The 20,393-nt window shown below is 38.9% G+C and overlaps 1 protein-coding gene across 1 annotated transcript; it reads right to left on the bottom strand.

The window, feature by feature from the left end:
* Window positions 1-11,685: 11,685 nt before the first annotated feature.
* On the bottom strand, window positions 11,686-19,154 carry LLPH (LLP homolog, long-term synaptic facilitation factor). The gene is made up of 3 exons (XM_032288230.1): window positions 18,522-19,154; window positions 17,011-17,228; window positions 11,686-12,064 (listed from the first exon to the last, which is right to left on the bottom strand). The coding sequence occupies exons 2-3, from the start codon at window positions 17,219-17,221 to the stop codon at window positions 11,886-11,888; spliced, it is 390 nt and encodes a 129-aa protein (XP_032144121.1). The 5' UTR covers window positions 17,222-17,228; window positions 18,522-19,154; the 3' UTR covers window positions 11,686-11,885.
* Between the last annotated feature and the right edge of the window lie 1,239 nt (window positions 19,155-20,393).

The raw sequence follows: 20,393 nt of genomic DNA, 5'->3' as shown, positions 1-20,393 counted from the left end.
CATTTCATTTTTGCTCCACAGATTAAACACATTTCTTACCTATGTTATCTCACAGGATCCTCACAAATAAAGATCTGTTTGATTATTTCCATTTTAAAGCTGAGGATACTGGCTCAAAGAAATTAGGCTACTTGCCCAAGGTCACAAACTCCTAAGTAGTAGGGCCGGGATTTGAACCCTCGTTTCCTCACACTTAGTCCAGTCCGGGGTTGTTTGTTTGATGCCTCCAGACAGACAGTTGGGGACAGATGCCAGGTTGCAGCGGTTGTGAAATCCACTGGAAGTGAAGAAATGGAAGAGAGTATGCTAAGAAGCTTAGATTTGGTCTTGCAGCCATGGGAAGTTTCCTAGCAGGAGAGTGACCTACTCAAAAGAATGTTTTAAAAGGCTTAAATTTTACACCCTTCAAGGGTGCCCCAGACAAACACATACAGACAAATCCTGGAAGGATTACTAATTGTTTCAGCCTTTCAGGAGAGCAGTTTGGCAACATAGGTAAGGAGTCTTTTAAACAAAAGTTCATACTCTTCTAGAACTCTTCCTCAAGAATATAATCAGGTAAGGATTTGACTTAGATGTAAGATCATTAATATTACAGTGAAGTATTTTAATAGCAAAAAAAGGTTTTTTTCAGAAAAAAACATTCAGTATCCAAAAGTAGACAAACAAGAAAATGTATAGTTTATCACAATGCAGAATGGAGGAACTTTTCAAACAACACTCTTAAAAACTTTCCAGTGGCATAGGAAAAATCCCCATGACATAAAGTTAAGAAAGCAGAATATAAAATTATACAGTGTTAAAACAATTATGAAAATATACACACAGCTACACATTCTCTGGGTGGCTGGATTATGAATGATTTATTTCATTTATACTTTCCTGGGTTTTTTAATTTTCTATAACATACACGTGTTACTTTTATGAGAAAAAAATAATAAAAGTTATAGGCAGACAAAGAAGTTGACAACCACACAAGATGAATTAGGAGGAAAAGAGTAGAGACAAAACAACAACAATCTGGCCTTTGACAGTGGGCATGGGAGACGAGGGGATGTTTGTTATTGCTGCTTTGTTTTGTTTCAGTTAAAAGATGTTATACTACCTGTGGAACAGAGAGGCACAGCCACCAATGGGAAAGAATTGGTTATTAACCACGGCAGAAATCGATCTACAGAAAATTTACTAGTCACACACTACAGTTTTATTTAGCAGCCCCTCTTTTTATACAAAAGAATATAATTAATTTTGACATTAGTCCAAATGTTATTATTTGTGTGGCTAGTTGTCACCTATTTATGGTTTTGAAAAAGATTGGTCTGTGAACACAAAGACTCCTGGGCTCCTGAACTCTGCCATGAACTGCTAACATCTTGGGGAAACTGGCCTCAGTTTCCTCATCTGTTAAGAAGCGCAGGTTAAAATAGGTGATCTCTAAAATGTTTTCCAGCCTTAAATGCTGTGACTATTTTCATCCATATTAATTTCATAATGAAACCAACCTGTAAGTGTATTTGTGCAAAATATTTTCAGGTAGACCACCCACCAAATCAAACTAAACTGGAATGCCTTTACGTGTGCCAGTATTCTAGGTGCCATATTAAATTAAAACAGTTTTTTCTCAGGCATTTAACATTTTCAAAAATGGTTTGTAGACTTAAAGAAAGAGCTAGTTATGAGATTTGTGATAAGCTTTACAGTGCTTTACAGTGGGACAATCATTTTTTTTTTTAAGTCCAAAGACTGAAAGAAGCCCAGTTGAGGTGGCAGAGCACCCCTAAACATAAACCTTTTGTACACCTGTCTTGCTTTGATACAGAGTGAGGGTAAGCTTGGTTTTTGTTTTGTTTTTTTGTTTTTAATACAAATTTCTTCCAGTAAGAAATCTGGGAGGATCCTCCAAATATAAAATGCAACAGGATGGAAATATAAAACCAGATCCAACTGACCTGAATTTTCAAATAAAGAACAAAAGCCTTCATTTAATAAATAGGAAATATTTTTTTAATTTTTATTTTCAGTAGTGATAGTTCTTGCTATAGGAAATATTTTAAAGCAGGAATCTGCAAACTTTTCCTTAAAAGGCCAAATTTTAATTTATGCTTTGCTGATTATAGGAGAATCTCTGTCACAACTATTCAGTTCTGCCTTTATAGCACAAATTATTCAAAGAAAATTCATAAACAAGTGGGCCTGGCTTTGTGCCAATAAAACTTTTTTGCAAAAACAACGGGCCAGCCCTTTTTGCCTGCTATCTTAGTTCATTTTCAGTTGCTATAACAGAATACCTGAGACTGGATAATTTATAAAGGAAAGAGGTTTACCTACCTCATAGCTCTGGAGGCTGGAAAGTCCAAGATCAGGCTACCACATCTGGTAAGGACCTCATGCTGCTCCAAAGCATGGCAGAAAAGAGGACGGGCAAGCAAGCCTGTGTAAAAAGAGGCAGGCTAGCTTTGTAACAACCTGTTCTTGCAGTAGCTAATCCAGTCTCAGGAAAGCGAGAACTCATTCACTTGAGAATTAACCCAGTCCCTGGAGAACAGCATTAATCCCACTTAATGACCTAATCACCTTTTCAATGCCCCACCTCTCAATACCAGCATACTGGGGGCAAAATTCCCAACACATAAATTCTGTGGGACTCGCTCAAACCTAGCACCTACTCCTGTTGTAAAGCATTTTTTCTATTCATATTGCATCTAGTTATTAGGAGATAAGGGTAAAAAGGAAGAGTAAGAAAAAGATGAGTGGAAAGACTGAGTTGGATGGGAGGAATGAGTGGGAGGGAGATAGAGAATGCAAGAAACGTAGTGACCTGAGCCCAAGGAGGAAATTAAAGTTAATATCCACACACAAGAGGTCAATGCAGAAAGAAAAAAGAGGGAAATGAAGAAAGAGAAAAAGTGATAGAGAGAAACAGCATAGAAGCATAAAACCAGTTTCTATTATTGTCGTTGGGCCACAAAGAAAAATGTTAGGGGTAATGTATAAACAAAAAACACTTATAACTAAATTTGGTGGTATTTTAAAAAATGTATGACTTGCAGCCTTACATCTTTTATTTTGCTGTGGCTTCTGTCTGTAATTCCAGCACTTTGGGAGGCCGAGGCAGGAGGATTGCTTGAGCCCAGGAATTTGAGACACCTTGGGCAACATAGCAAGACCCCTGTCTCTACAAAAAAAATGAAAAAAATTAGCCAGGTATGGTGTCATGCACCTGTGGTCCCAGCTACTCACGAGGCTGAGGTAGGAGAATCACTTGAGCTGGAGTTTAAGACTGCAGTGAGCTGTGATTGTGCCACTGCCCTCCACTCTGGGTGATGGAGTGAGCCCCTGTCTCAAAAAAATCAATCAATCTTTTTTTTTTTTTTAATTTAAAAAATCTGTAAGAAAAACAGACTGAAGGAGAAAGACTAAAAGTAAAGGGATGCAAAGAAAAGGAATTTACAACAATTCCTAAAAGGAGAGCACCAAATGGGAACAGGGGCAGGACACAGTGACAGGCAGGAAAAGGAAAAGCAAAGGGTCTATTTTTCCTGTCCTCAGTCTCTGCTTCCTGGAACTCCAGGTGCCAAGTCGGATCTGCAACCCAGTTGACATGTGTCCAGCAATGGCTTGGGAGCCATTCCTCCTCAACCCTCCACTCATCCAAGCCCAAGAGGTCTCAGCGTACCAACCATTCGCCTTTCCAGAAATGGCTGAACATCAAATCCCTTCCTGGCACTGTGAGCACAGTGTGTATACTGACAAGGGTGGAAAATTAAGCATAGGTCCGTTTCCTCATCCATTGGTCACACCTTAGCATTTCCTTTCAAGTGAGAATTACATGGAAAGGACCTCCAGACCTAGGAGTCCTGTAGCACTTTGGTTCTAATGACTAAAGCATACTCTTCAGTTCTGACCTTGTAAACATCATAACCTGAGGTGTGGGTGTGAGAAAGGAGAGTAAAGGCCTTGGAGCCACTGGGCAGAATTACATTTAAGCCATCTCAATTAAACGGGCATTAATCTCTCCCTGCCCCTTCCGTTTCTTTCTCTCATGGTCCATTAGTCCTCCAGAGAACTCAAACGACCTCTTTTCAATCCATATCTGGCTTTAAATAACACTCACATGCAGAAAGTTCTTCTTTACATTTAACCCAAATCCTTTCTGCTACAGTTAAAACCCATTTCCTCAGTGGAGATTTGGAACAGCTGGTTCCCATTCTCTTTATGGCAACTCTTCTTAAGGATTCATAGGCTTATAAAGGATGTCCATACCAACCCCACCTAAGGCATACAGCTTCCTTAAGCATTTTCCAATAGTTTCCTATGCATTTATCAATAATCAATTGCCTAGTCTGTGGAGATCTGACTCATGGAGCAAATTTCTACAGCTCAAGGAAGACAACATCCAGTAACTCAAGGGGCAAAGGGGCATAAAGGCAATCACTTTTTAGTTGAAGTATTAAATACCTGATTTGTGTATTAAATACTTCACTGCAATTAGCAGTGAAGACACTGCTAATTTGAAGATTGGGACAGAACAAAGACTAAAACTGAAGCAGAGTGTGTATGTCTAAGGAAGAAAGCATGTGGGAATGACCAATCCTTGGCCAACTACCTACAGCTCTGCTCAAGAACATCATCTCTTTGTGTGAGCAAGGAGAGGCATTTTAGAATTTTAACAAATAGCAACCAATGTTGGTCTCTCAATAAAATTTGTAACTGTCTTCTCCCCATCACATATCTCAAACTGTTTCTTCTCTAAAGTATTAAAAAATATATATCCGGAATAATACAAAAGATCTTCAGCTGACTTTTAGTAGCAAACAACATATGTTCTTGAACATCTGTGCTTTTCCCATGCAATTTTTTCCCCATTATTGTCTAGAGAAAACTAGTTTAGTGGAATGTTTCTCCACAGAGGCACAGGTCTGTAATACTCCCTGTTGATTATATATAAAAGACACAAAATATTAGTTTATTAAAAGCAGCTTCAACTCTTGCTGTACAAAGCAGTTCTCTGATGGAACAGATTTATGAAGTAACAGCTGAAAGGTATGCAGATCACAACACACATGACAAATGTACTTTATTACATGGATCAGAAATACCATATGTACTAGCAGTTACTGTACAATGATACACAGCACCCAACTAAGACTATTTAAAGGTTTTGCTGATATTGAAAACTATAGAGACAGAATGTGAGTGTAAGAAAGTGTTTCATAAGATAGCATAATGCCAAGACAATTCATCGCTTTAGGAAATTAAATACATTCTGCATATTAAAAACTTAATGTATTATAAAGCTATGCCATTCTTTAAATGAAAATTCAAAGGACTTTACTCCATTCATCTTTTTTACACGACTATTGCAGTACCATTCATTGTTTAAAGCAGATGTTTATAACATTTTTCCATACTTTATAGTGGAACTTAATGGAATGAATACCAGACCTAACATTAACAAAATTAAAGAGATTTCATATATTTTATTTCCACCAAAAAAGATACTTAAGTCTACAGTTATGTAGTGCCAAAAAAAACTATGTAGAGCAAAACAAGCATGATACATTTCAAACATGACAATTTCTTATGAGGGATTTTTCACTGAAAAGAACTTTAACAGCTTTCAGCCCAAATTTCAAGAACAGTTGGCCCTCTCTATCTATGAATTCTGCATTTGTGGGTTCGTCCTGATATAAAAACATTCAAAAGAAAAATACAGATGCATCTGTACTGAACACATACAGACTTTTTCTTATCATTACTCCCTAAATAATACAGTATAACAACTATTTACATAGAATTTTCATTGTATTATTATAAACAGTCTAGAGATAATTTAAAGTACAGTCATGCATCGCATGACACTTCAGTCAATATAGACAGTGGCTCTATAAGATTACAGTGGAGCTGAAAAGTTCCTATGGCCCAGTGACACTGCAGTCATCTTAACATCATAGCACAATGCGTTACTCACATATTTGTGGTGATGCTGGTGTAAACAAACCTATAGCGCTGTCAGTCATATAAAGGTATAGCATATGGAATTATATATAGTTCATAACACTTAATAATTACTATCTTTATGTACTTACCACACTTTTTAGTTATTTTAGAGGGTACCCCTTCTACTTATTTAAAGAAAAAGTTGGCTATAAACAGCCTCAGGCAGGTTCTTCAGGAGGTATTGCACAAGAAGGTGTTGATCTCATAGGAGGTGGCAGCTCCATGCCTGTTATTGCCCCTGAAGGCCTTGCAGTGGGACAAGATGTGGAGGGGAAAGACAGTGTAGATGGAGGCTAATGTGTCTGTTTCTTAGTTTTTAACTAAAAAGCTTAAAAAGTTAAAAAAAATTATGGAAATAAAGTTTATAAGAATATAAAATATTTGTGTACAGCTGTACAATGTATTTTTGTTTTAAGCTAAGTATTATGAAAAAGGGTTATACAGTTTAAAAAATTAAAACGTTTATAAAGTAAAAATGTTACAGGAAGCTAAAGTTAATTTACCATTGAAGGAAGTTTTTTTATAAGTTTTGTGTAGCCTAAGAGCACAGTGTATATAAAGTCTACAGCAGTATACAGTCATGTTCTAGGCCTTTGCATTCACTCACCACTCACTCACTGACTCAATCCAAGCACGAGTCTGGCAATCACTATTCGTGATAGGTGCCCTATATAGTTGTACCATTTTTTATCTTTTATACTGCATTTTAAATGTACCTTTTCTATGTTTAGATACACAAATACTTCCCATTGTGGAACAATTGCCTACAGTACTCAGTACACTAAGTTGCTGGACAGATTTGTAGCCTAGGAGCAATTGGCTATACCACATAGCCTAAGTGTAGTAGGCTATACCATCTAGATTTGTGTAAGTACACTCTATGATGTTCACACAATGATTAACAATACTACCCAACACACTTCTCAGAAAACATCCCGGTCATTAAGTGACATATGACTGTACATGGGAGGATGGGCATAGGTTATATGCAAATATTTCACTATTTTATGTAAGTGGTTTGAGCATCTGTGGACTTTGGTATCTGTGGAAGGTCCTGGCACCAATTCCCCATGTATTCTGAGGGATTACTGTACAATGTTTGAATCTATTTTGCTACATTCCAACCAAATGGTTCTCTACCTTAGACTGACACCCCAAGGCACCCAAGGTGCCCATTTCAGCTCCCAAAATCTTGGTTAGAACGTGCTTCCTTAAATCAAATAAAAGTCTGTCTCTCTGTAGCGTTCCATCATAGGTATTCATTTTATGCTCTGGGACAGACAGCCATGCTCACTACTTAACAGTTGCATGACTTGGGGCAAATTTAGTTAATCTTTTCAAACTGTTTTCTCATCTGAAAATAGGGATAAGAGTATTGATCCCACAGTGTTTGAAGGATTAAATAATACATGTAAAGCATTGAAGAGAGTACACATTCTCTAAAAGTTGGCTGTTATTTTTATTGCTTGCCTACCAAATTAACCTTTTTGGCAACATATTGTATTTTTCCTTAGCTCTAAAATAAGTGCAAAAGACCCTTGGCATTCAACTGCAGGAAATTTAGGGTTCTTTTTGTAAGCAGGCCCAAAAGTGGCCCTGGGCCTCCTAGCTGCCTTACAGTGCCCTGGGGACAGCAGAGTGACCCCTGACCTGGTGTAAGTACTTAACAGTCCCACCTCACCCCTAAACGTTTCCTTGTAAAACTGATATGTGTCTACTGCAACAGTGTTTTTATTAATATATGCAGGCAAATAGAGGGGAAAAGATGTATATTTTGAGTCTAGCACAAACTTGAATTACTTTGCCAGATGGCATCAGTAGTTAGTCACTTAACCGGTAAGATTAACCAACAGCTCAGCATCTGCATTTCTGTTGCAGTATTCATAAATGTGGCAATGCCTTAGACTCCTTTCAATTTTATGTTGTGGTCAGCACTTTCCTAAACTACACATTGCTGCCCCTCACCATCACCACCAGTCCATTTCAGATATTTGATTCTATTTTTCTTCTCCAACTCAAGCCATATCCCAGACATATGGATCCACGTTTTGAAAACATCCAAATTTCCTAATAAGCAAATACATACTGCTGCATCCTTATTTGATGTAGCATGTGAATTACACAGTGGGAGGAGATACCTATACTAATGTGATAGTAGAAAACAGAATGTAGTCAAAACTACTGCTTGATTCTACCTTAGAGCTTCAGCTGCAGTTTGCATTTCTTCTCTGATTAGTACCTTGGGCACTATTATCATGGCCTACCCCTTCCCCTTTTGGATTGGTCAGCCCATTCCTGATGGAGTGTCACCTAGGGAAATCCAGTCTGCCTTATGCCTAGAGATTTGAGGATTCTATAAGTCATTATTATACTTAAACCTGCTCTTTATCTGATCCCGAGGCCACATGAACCCAGAGGCCACATGAGCCCCATCTACTCATAGGTTGACCCAAAAATAGGTATTCTATCCTATAATCACCTTTCTCTTCAGCAAGAACTTGCACATTCTTGAGAGGCAGAATGGCATTGTTGGAGCCACACTGCCTAAATTTGAATCCCAGATTTCAGTTTTAGTTGTATGGTCTGTGTGCCTCAGTTTCCCCATGTGTAAACAGAGATTAAATTAGTACCAAACTCATGAGATTGCTCGGTAAATGAGTTAATACTTGAAGCAGTTTTGATCCATCTTTAAACGATATTTTGATTTCAGACTTCTAACAAAGTGTTACATTCAGTCCCTAATGTGACTTAGCTCACTCAATCTAATTCCAAAATGATTTGGTGCTTAGCTTGAGCTCCATCTTGTGGCTTTACAGCAATTCTCTGGTAAATGTCAGTCAAAAAGATGACAAATTTCAAAAAGACAAGCTAATTATTTAAAAGACAAAAGGACTACGCTATACTTCTCAATTTGTAATTCTTAAAAATAAAGTGACAAAGATACCCCTGCACTAATTTTGAAATGCCAGTCTAAATTTTCTGCCAATATTTGGTGGAGAGAATCTTGGCAGTGTTCAGGAACTCAGTGCCTCAGAGGCTACTCACAACACTGTGTAAGTAAACTTCTCTTCAGTAGTCACCTTTCCAGATACGAGACTCCAGAACACAATTCCAAAATGTTTTTTGGTAATGGTGTTTTGATTTTTGATTTTGTTAACTTTTAAGTGAAATCCTGAATGGACAAACTTCATGACTGGACACACTGAAGTGAAAATCCTAACATGAGAGAGGCCCTGGATGAAAGCTCAAAGCTATTATCAATACAATCAAATTAGAGGTTATCAGCCTCAGAAAACATGAACATAACCCTGGGACTGGTCTCTACTTCAACTTAAAGGAAATCTAGTTAGAAAATACCTGACAATGCTGCCAAAATGTAAATCAGTGCCAAGTGTGTAACAACGCTAATGTAGATTTTGAGATGGAGCTTCACTCTTCTTGCCCAGGCTGGAGTGCAATGGCAGTCTTGACTCACTGCAACCTCCGTATCCTGAGATCAAGCAATTCTCCTGCCTCAGCCTCCTGAGTAGCTGGGATTACAGGTGCCTGCCACCATGCCCAGCTAATTTTGTATTTTTAGTAGAGACAGGGTTTTACCATGTTGGTCAGGCTAGTCTCAAACTCCTGACCTCAGGTGGTCCATTCACCTCGGCCTCCCAAAGTGCTGGAATTTAGTGCCCGGTCCCCTTTTTTAAAAATAATAAAAAATGTCTACATTAGCCTGGGTGTGGTAGCTTATGCTTGTAATCCCAGCGCTTTGAGAGGTAGAGATGGGTGGATTACCCGGGTCCAAGAGTTTGAGACCAGCCTGGGCAGCATGGCAAAACCCTCTCTACAAAAATACAAAAATTATCTTGGCATGGTGGCACCGTCTTAGTCCCAGCTACTCGGGAGGCTGAGGTGGGAGGACTGCTTGAGCCTGGGAGGTAGATGTTGCAGCAAGCCAAGATTGTGATTGCACTCTAGCCTGGGTGACAGAGTGAGACCCCATGTTAAAAAAAAAAAGGGTAAATAATTCAGCTAGTATATTTAGGCTGGTATTATCAGTGACTTAACTGGATGTTTATAATTTTTTATTTTATGAATAAAAATGTAGTACATATCTGCTTTTCCCTCACAAATGCTATTGTTATTCATATACCAAAAGGCAACAAAGGCCATGAATGACATCTTTCAACTCACATCTTTCTTAGCTGTTAAGAAATTTTAAACATTTAAAATTATCTATCAACTTTTCAATAAATGAGAAAAATGAGAAAAGTCTACTGTATTTAAATAATTCCAAGGGTTTACTGGCATTAAATTTTATAAAATGTTCAAATTTTCTGAAACATTTGCGTCATGTTCTCTTTAACTCTATATTGTGCCACAGTTTAGCAGTGTGCTTGGCACAAAGTTTGTGACCTCATGACCAAGTGGCCTTATTCTAATATATTTCACATTTTACTTGAGTTTTCCTGGGAAGTTAACATCCTCTTCTAAGCAGGTACACAGTTCTCAGCCCTATGAGAACAGAAATCTTACCTTATTCAGTCTGTCCCTAGCATCTGGAAAGTCTCTGGCACACACTAGGCACTCAGTTTGGCTGTTCCAGTTAACAGATTGCTTAACTAAAAGTAAATTTAAATAAGAGTGAATTTAGCAAACTGTAATAAGACAGATTTAACTAAAACACAGTTTTCAGGAAACCAGTTTCAAAGAGTAAAAGTTAAACATGTTTCTTTACTGCTGGATTCCTGTAGGACTATTCTATTCCTCAACTAAAATATTTTGTAAATCTTCAAGTAGCATTTCCCAAATTGATGTGAACCCAATTTATTTTTTTTAACCAAGCATCCAGAGAAACTAATTCTGAAGAACACACTGAGAAATGCTGCATAATACTACATTAGGCTACACAACATTAACACTGAAGAACATCAAATCAGTTTCCATGAAAAACTTGAAATGTTCTAATTTCCTAAAAAAGCATACTGATTTGTTTATGTTATTACTCTACCTAAAATTAAGACAAGAACAAATTTAACTGAAGAATCTGGTCTTCTCTGGGACTAAAAAACCTTAAGCATATATGAAAGAAAAAAGAATCAAACTTTAAGATCTACAAGCAAAATATCTTATATTCTGTGGAATCAAAGCTCCACACAAGTACTTTGTAAGATCCACTAATGTTTTTTTTCTTTTTGAGACAAAGTCTTGCTCTGTCGTCCAGGCTGGGCTGGACTGTGGAGTATGGGGCGCGATCTTGGCTCACTGTAACCTCTGCCTCCTGGGTTCAAGGGATTCTGCTGCCTTAGCCTCACAAGTAGCTGGGACTACAGGTGCATGCCACCATGCCTGACTAATTTTGCATTTTTTGTAGAGACAGGGTTTCACCATATTGGCCATGCTGGTCTGGAACTCCTGACCTCATGATCTGCTCACCTCTGCCTCTCAAAGTGCTGGGATTATAGGTGTGAGCCACCACCCTTGGCCAAATGTTGTATTTTTAAATGATATGATTAAATAACAGCATTCTTTACATATAAGTTCACAAAAATTTGTCAATACGTCATGTTTTATCTTTACTGACTATAATTACTAGCTGTAATAATACTTCTAACCACATTAATTCCTGACAGAACTTTGAGGCCTGATAATAACTGGTATTAGGTAGCATCCAATTAAAATATCAGTAGAGCCCGGATGTATGAAACAAAGTATTTTATTCAAGTTCCCAAAACAAACTTGAGGAGTTATGCTGGGTTTGAATTGAAGAAAAAAGGCCAAGTTAAAATAGGAAAACAAATAGTTTTCATTTGGTGGGAGCTGAAATCAAGTTATACATGTGTATACATTCTAATCCATCACCTGTCCCATGTGGCATTTTCCAAGGTCTTAAGAGTCTACCAGGCCAAACCCTTTGCCACTTTCACTGCTTTTGCTTTACTTTTCCCCTTTCTTCTCTCTCGCTTTGCCTTCAGCTTTTTTCTTTGCCTTTGGTTCATCCATATTGGGTACTGCCCATTCTGGTCTAGAAGAGTCTTTTTGTTTCTCTTAATATCAGTCTCCATTTTCATGTCATCTGCATTAAAAGATGAAAAAACTATTAACACTATGTATGAAAAAAATCATCTTGTGAAAGCATATTAATGAACTGAGAACATTAGAACTGAAGGTAGTCCGAAAATAGAGAAGAAAAAAGCTCTCTAAAGAGTGTTGGCATGACTGTCCTTCCTTAGAATAGTAAAGTTAAATAGAAAACATTTAGGATGTATGGCTCTGAGTTAGTGCATTAGTAGATTATGCTTCTGAGCACATGTGAGTTACAAGAACATTTCTCATATTAAGTGATTCATTGAGTTAAGGAAGTAAGCGCACCCATACTTCTAAGGGATAGACCTTAGAAGTAATGAATTGATTAGGAATGACTGGCCATTTCTTACGAACTTGAACTAAATTCTAATGACCTGAGAACAAACTTCTAATGAACTTGATGGAGTAGTCAGCAGCAGGGCTGCGATGGCAGAGACAGGCAGTCAACAGAGAAGAAAGACCTGGACACATCCTGGGGCTCGCATACTTTTCCTAGCTAGATAACACTCCGAGATCCAGCTCTACTGATAGAAGAGTTGACAGGAAGCTCCGTGCAAGCATGCTGGATATACCTATCACCTTCTCCACCGTGAAAGACATGCCCAGAGTCTCTCATGGGAACTCCTTACCAGGATACACAAGGTCTTCTATTATCTCGACTACCTGGCATTATATTAGATATTCATCATTGTCTCCACAGTATCTAGAATAGTGTCTGGTATATAACAGCCACTCCGTAACTACTTGTTGAATGACAATTTAAAGGTTCTGTTCTAGGTTCTCGGCTTAGAGTGGTCCATATAAGCTCCTAGCCCTCACGGAGTTTACAATGTTCTACTGAGGGAAGAACAACAAAGCAAACAGAAAGAAAACCTCAGCCAGGTATGGTGTCTGTAGGCATCCGTAGTCCCAGCAATTCGGGAGACTGGGTGGATCACTTGAGGCCAGGAGTTCAAGACTGTTGTGTGCATGGTCATGCCTATGAATAGCTACTATACTCCCGCCTGGGCAACAAAGTGAGACCCTATCTCTAAAAAAAAAAAAAATTAAAAATTAAAAGAAAAAATTTCAGCCTATGTAAGTGGTTTTTTAAAGAATCACTGGAAGCAGATTAAGAAAGAAGTGGTAGGCGCTGGTAAACACATGTTAAGATAATAAGGTTTTAAAGCATGGCAATGATATAATCTGATTGCTTTCTGAAAGGATCATACTGGTGGATATGTGGAAGATAAATGAGAAGGGAACAAGAGCAGAAGAGAGAAGTAAAAAGGCTCCTATCATAGTACAGGCAAGAGATGATGGCCATCTGAATCAAGGTGAAAGCAAGAGAAAAATGGATACAGATTTCTAATGTGTTTTTGGTTTAATCAGTAAGACTTGGTAATAGTTTAGGTGTAGGGAATAAAGAAAAGAAGAATCAAGGATGACTACTAGGTTTATGGCTTAAGAAATTAGGTGGGCAGTTGAAAGAGGAGAAATAAGGAGAAACATAAACTTGAGGGTAGAGATGAAAACCAAACTGTTCACACATAGATCACTAAATGGGGAGACTCCCACAGTCTCAGTCCCATCTCCCTTTAGCTCCTAAAATATTGAAGAACAAGGGCATCCAGACATTCCCCAGGCAGGACATAAGAGAATTTCTCTCTAGGGATGATGATAAGAAAAAAAAAAAAAAAAAAAAAACACTTAACAGATTTTGATATAAGAGATCTATCTCCAAATAAAGCCTCCTGGAGCCAATCCAATTTTTCTATACATCTAGCAGTTGACAGATCCTCTCCCACACCTTGTCTCCCTCCAGCTTCCAATCACCATTTTAGTGTCCTACCTTTAAATACAAACAACTACTACTGATCACTAGACATTTGAGAAAAGTCTCTGGTATGAAAGACAGACACAAAAGTAAAGGAATGGAAGGGCTTGGGAGGAAATTCCAAGAGGAAAGACAGACAATACCTAGACACATAGATACAAATTTGAAAAGCAAACTGTAATTAATACCCTTAGGAAAATCAGAGAAGACATATGCCCATTTAGAATACAGAGCTGATGACTCAAGTGTCATTTACAAAACACAAAGAATACAAAGCTATGAAAAAGGAACAGTAAAAAAAAAAAGAAAGAAAAGAAAAACTTTTAGAAATCGAAAACATAAGAGGAAAAAACAAATACAAGGTCAAGGAAATTAGAGGGTATAACAAAAGATATAGAAAACAGGAGAGAAAAAGAAAACAGAGGATCAATCCAAAAGAATCAAGAGTGCATGGGCATGTTAAGGGTTCTTTACATGGGCCGGGCACGGTGGCTCACGCCTGTAATCCCAGCACTTTGGGAGGGCAAGGTGGGTGGATCACAAGGTCAAGAGATCGAGACCATCCTGGCCAACGTGGTGAAACCCCGTCTCTACTAAAAATACAAAAATTAGCCGGGCATTTGGGACACACCTGTGGTCCCAGCTACCCGGGAAGCTGAGGCGGAAGAACTGCTTGAACCCCAGAGGCAGAGGTTGCAGTGAGCCAAGACTGCACCACCCACTGTGCGCCAACCTGGCGACAGAGCAAGACTCCATCTCAAAAAAAAAAAAAGAGTTCTTTATATGGATCTAGAACATATAAAGAACTCTTAACAACCCAATAATAAAAACACAAACAACGTAATTAAAAAATGAGGCAAAAGACTTGAGTAGACTTTTCTCCAAAAAAGACACACAAATGGTCAAAAAGCATATGAAAAAATATTTGGCTGGGCACAGTGGCAGACGCCTGTAATCTCAGCACTTTGGGAGGCCGAGGCAGGTGAACCACTTGAGGTCAGGAGTTCAAGACCAGCCTGGCTAACATGGTGAAACCCCATCTCTCTAAAAATGCAACAATCAGCCAGACATGGTAGCATATCCTATAATACCAGCTACTTGGGAGGCTGAGGCAGGAGAATTGTTTTGAGCCTGAGAGGCAGTGGTAGCAGTGAGTTGAGATTATCCCACTGCACTCCAGCCTGGGTGACAGCAAAACACCATCTCAAAAAAAAATTGTTTAAATGTTTATTCAACATCATTAGTCATTAGGGAACTTCAAATAAAAGTCACAATAAGAATCTATTTCATACCCACTAAGATGGTCATAATCCAAAAATGGAAAGCGTGTATTAGTGAGGATATGAAGAAACTGAAATACTCAAAACACTGCAGGTGGGAATGTAAAATGGTGTGGCTAATGTGGAAAACATTAAACAAAGAATTACCATATGATCCAGCAATTCCACTTGTAAATATACACATACAAGAACCAAAAACAGGTATTCAAACAAAAACTTGTGCACCTGAATGTTCACAGCAGCACTATTCACAACAGCCATAAGGGGAAAGAAATCCAAATGCCCAACAACCGATGAATGGATATGAAATGTGGCAATGGACTATTATTTAGCCTCAAAAAGAAAGGAAGTACTGATATACGTATGCTACAATGTGGGTGACCTTCAAAAGCATCATGCTAATTGAAGTAAGTCAGGTTACATTACATGATTCCATTTATAAGAAATATTCAAAACAGGTAAATCCACACACAAAAAGGGCACATTAGTGGTTGCCAGAGGCTGGGGGATGGGAGGAGGAGACAGACTCTTTAATAGGCATTAAGTTTCCTTTTGGGGTGATGAAAGTGTTTTGGAACCAGAGGTGGTGGTTGCACAACACATGAATGTACTAAATTACCACTGAACTGTACACTTTAAAATGGTTAATTTTATGTTTTGTGAATTTTGCCTTAACAACAACTAAAAAGAGCCAATGGGGAGGGGTGACATGTATGTGAGAAAATGAAAACAGCAAGTGAAGGGAAATTTCAAGGACAGCAGAAATAAAGCAGCAGATTGAGAGAACTTGAGATCAAGGGACAAATTTTTCTTTCTTTCTTTTGACATTGAACATCCCAGAACACATCTATACTGTTGGCAATGACCCCGTGGAGGAGAATGACAACACGGATGCATGAGTACAGCCCCTGAGAATCTAAGCAGGGAGAGGATTCAGAACTCAAGTGGAGAAACTGGTCTTGGAGAGAACATCAATAAAAAAGGGAAAACAGACTATATATTCAAATTCTTATAGACTTGGGTAGTGGAAAGATGAGGGTATTTCTGTTGGTTGGCCTCTTTTCTCAGAGAAGTATGTTTTTTGTATTTTTTTTTTTTTTGTATGGAGTGGGAGAAGAACGAAATGGGAAGAAAAAGTTAAAACCAGCCACTTTTAAAGAGGGAAAAAAACCTAAGGTTGGGAGACTGAGAAATATTGCTCTCTTCCTTCAGCATAAGACATCAAATAAATATATTTCTATATGAAAGTCTGGATATTATAAATGCTTAGTTTGCTGCCAAACTGATGCATAAATGTGGGAAAAGCAGCATTATATATATCCTCCAACTTTATGATTAAGATATAAAGATTCCTAGAATCTGTCAAAATGAAATAGTGAAACCCTGTGATTCAGGATAATAGTATAAGGGCATAGGACTCATAGAATGGGAATCAGATCTTACAAAGAGTAAAATGAAGACACTGTATGCTGCCTAGGTTCTGGGTGAACTGTGTACCCTTCCAAACAGAGTGTGTCTAGATTTGTCTAGTCCTGTAGAACTGTTTATTCCTGAGACATGGAGGCTATTGTATAAGCACCAAAGACCCACTCCAAACAATCCAAAACATACCTATATACATGAACGCGCTTGATAGAATTATTTTTTTTTAATGAAGCACAGAGGGGCTGGGGACTGTGGTTCACGTCTGTAATCCCTGTGCTTTGGAAGGCTGAGGTGGAAGAATCTGCTTCAGCTCAGGGATTCAAGGCTACAGTGAGCTACAATCCCACCACTAGGTAACGGGGGAGGGGAGGGGGAGAGGGGAAGAAAGAGAGAGAGAAAAGAAATAACACTCACCTTTTTCATCTTTTACCTCACATTGCATTTTCTCTTGGCAATGTTTGGGTTTGGGTACCACCACAGTTACTATCTCTTGAACATCTTTCATTAAAACATCACCGTCTAGTTTGAGAATACTTTTAAGCCTGCTGAGCTCCTTTGGGGCATTCTTTTTTCTCTTTTCAGCGCGCATTTTTCTTTTCCACTTGCTCCGTAAGCTTTTAGCCATGTTTTACCTAAAATTAACAAAAATACATATTCGAAAGCAAATCTTTACTATAAAAAAAAAAAAGAAGGCAAATCCTTGGAAAACCAGACCAACAGGTATCTCTACAAAACAAATGAAAAGTAAAACTCTTCAATATGTTCACTTTTTATGACTTCACATACAACTTATGTGAAGATCAACATGGTACATATAGTCATTAAATATCAATTAAGATATCAAACTCCTTGTGGACATAAGCAAACTACAAATCAAACCAATTCTGAAAGCACTTTGAATTTCTTTACAAAATACAGAAATTCAATTTCCCCAGAATGCAAGAGCGTCATCACCTTACATTTATGCAACAGCTTACAAATTACAAAGCGATTTTTATAAACACTCCACCCCCATCTTGATTATCCATCCTCTCAAGCCAACCTAACGACTTTAAACTTACCTATTCCTACTCTTGTTTTCTTTCCACTCAGTTTCAGCCCTAAATCCTCCACAAGGTGCTCAGTGTGATCTTTTAAAAACTTAAGAGCATTAACTGCCTTTCTTTGAATTATTTAAAGACCGCCTCCCTCATATATTCAAGACCTGCAAGTTCATTTGTGAGCTGTCCCCTGCCTCCTTCAACTCTATTTCATCTCATTCTCCTTCTCCATCTCCATCCCCGCAGGCTCCAATTGCATCTGAAAAATGTCCAAACTATCTCCACGTCAGTGCCTTCATGCTTGCTGTCCCTATGCCTGGCAACTGCTCTTCTCAAGCCTTGCTCCTTCATTCGATGCCTCAGAAAGGACTCCTCTGACTTCCGTAAGCTCCCTTCCGTGCTTAATAGGTGTTACAACTTGAAACTACTGTTTTCTGTCACGCCCCCCACTCTCTCCCCGGACTGTAGACTCCACGAAGGTAGAGGGAAAGGAGGCCTTGTTCACCGCTGGATCCCCCAGTGCACAGTATTTTGCATACTTTTTGAACAAATGTCCAACATTTTTTGAACGCCGGCAATCACAAGCTCATTCTGCTCCCTTGTCTACATAACGTAACACTTTGGAGGGGCTAGGAAAGCGGGCGGTAAACAACCTTGAGGGCCGAAGTTAACCTCAGCGGGAGTGAACGACAGGGGAAGGCTCCATTTTACCCAGTGCACTCGGAAGCCGGAGGGCCCCCAAGAGCACTGGGAACCCTAGCCCTGCATCGCCAGACTGGAGCTCAAGTATAGCCCAGAGAGGGTCAAGAAACGAAATTCTCCTGGGGTGGCGGAATCAAGCCCCAAGTCCCATGTCCCACTGGACCGGTGAGGAACACAACTCACCTGGGAAACAAACGCACACGCCACAGGATCTCGTCGACCGGAAGTTTTTACACTTCCGTCTTCCGGGCAGAACCGACCCGGGACGTCCGCACTGCATGCCGGGAGCCAAACTGTCTCAAGACGACTCGAGAAGTGGGATTTTGAAAGCCGGACCCTGACGAGCTTCCGACTTTGGTGTGAGCGCAGACCTAGAAACTTGGTCCGTCCTATACAGGTGTAGAAGTCGGATTTGGAGAGTGCAGAAGCGTGTCCCGGTCAAGGTTAGGTCACAGGGAGTTGCTTTCCGGACGTGGGTAGAGTAGCTCCGAGACTCTAACATAGCGAACTTGGCCAGGGTACCCTACTTGTCAGATAAGGAGCCCGGGGCCGACCTTTAGATCTGGCCTTACGGCTTATATGATACTCATCCAACTCTTCCTAGGTCAGGTGTTCTTCCAGAGGCCCTATTGAGATCATCTTTATTTGCAGTCTGTGAATTTTCTCATCTCGGGTGATGGCTTTACGGATGTACACACATGTCAAACCGTATCAAATTGCACACTTTAAATATGTGCAACTTATTGCATGTCAGTTATACTCAAAGCTGTTACCAAAAACAAAAAACAAGCTTTTCCCACCCCAGAGAAGAATTTAAAGGGTAAAATGATCAAAGGATTTCAGTTTTGTCAGTGTTTACCTGTCTGATCACTTACATATCAGACACAATACTAAGCCTAGGACGTTTGTCTTAGCTCACGAAGAACACTTACTTTACAAATATTTCTAATGGCATAGGCTTTGGAACCATATAGATCTGTGTTGTATTCTTCCAACACTTGTGAACGATATGGATGAGTAATGTCATAAAAGCCTGAATTTCCTTGTCCCTAAAGTGAAGATAATACAACCTAATTGATGCTAGGTAGGTAATAAGAGTTCAACAAATGGTACCCTTTTTACATTATAGTTTGAGACGTATAGCTACACAGTACTATTTGTAAGCAGTGTTTCTAGAGATTTACAACATTTACCCAAAAAACAGGAAAGGAATTGTCTTTAATTATGGCCTGGTAAATTCCTGCTGATTGCTAGAAGAGAGTTCTGAGACAATCCATGGGTACCTTTTTTTTTTTTACATTTGTGTCCTTTGTGAAGCCATGCATAGCATGGAAATTACTGAATTCAGAATATAGCAAGGTTAAAGAGGCTGAAAACGACTTAGAATATTTGATACAAAAAAGAAAGGAAGCATGGCTAAGAAATCAGATTTCTTTAAATGAGATTTCATTCTTATAAAGCAAGTGAATTTCTATTTTACAAGTAAACTGTATACTGTACCTTGTCTTTCAAATAAGAAGTTAGCTACCTCACCCAAAAATGTATGTGCACAGTGTATTTTAGAGAAAGCTCACTTTCTGATAGTCCATATTTACTGTATCTTGTTTAACATACCAGGCCAAGACTTTTGAATAGACACTTGGCACCAGAAAAAAATAATTTACCTATTATGAAAATGTCATATTGTTAAAATACATACCACGATTTAGCATTACAAATGCTTTAAAAAGCTGAATCATAGGCCAGGCACAGTGGCTCACACCTGTAATCCCAGCACTTTGGGAGTCCAAGGAGGGCGGATCACAAGGTCAGGAGTTTGAGACCAGCTTGGCCAACATGGTGAAACCCCCTCTCTACTAAAAATACAAAAATTAGCTGGGTGTGGTGTCATGCACCTGTAATCCCAGCTACTCAGGAGGCTGAGTTAAGAGAATCACTTGAACCCGGGAGGCAGAGATTGCAGTGAGCCGACATCATGCCACTACACTCAAGCCTGGGTGATAGAGCAAGACTCCATCCCCCTCTACCAAAAAAGCTGAATCAGGTACTTCATTA

The sequence above is a fragment of the Sapajus apella genome, unplaced genomic scaffold (assembly GCF_009761245.1).
Source record: "Sapajus apella isolate SASKATOON/1434 unplaced genomic scaffold, GSC_monkey_1.0 scaffold2, whole genome shotgun sequence".
NCBI classification, from domain to species: Eukaryota; Metazoa; Chordata; class Mammalia; order Primates; family Cebidae; genus Sapajus; species Sapajus apella.
Note: the sequence above shows the minus strand (reverse complement) of the source record. Positions and strands in the feature narration are given on the sequence as shown.

Excerpts from the sequence above, each read along its gene's own strand:
- LLPH (XM_032288230.1), bottom strand. The coding sequence starts at position 17,221 with ATGGCTAAAAGCTTACGGAGCAAGTGGAAAAGAAAAATGCGCGCTGAA. Across the intron at positions 12,065-17,010 it reads TGAGGTAAAAGATGAAAAAG|ATGACATGAAAATGGAGACT; the intron begins GTGAGTGTTATT and ends CTTTTAATGCAG.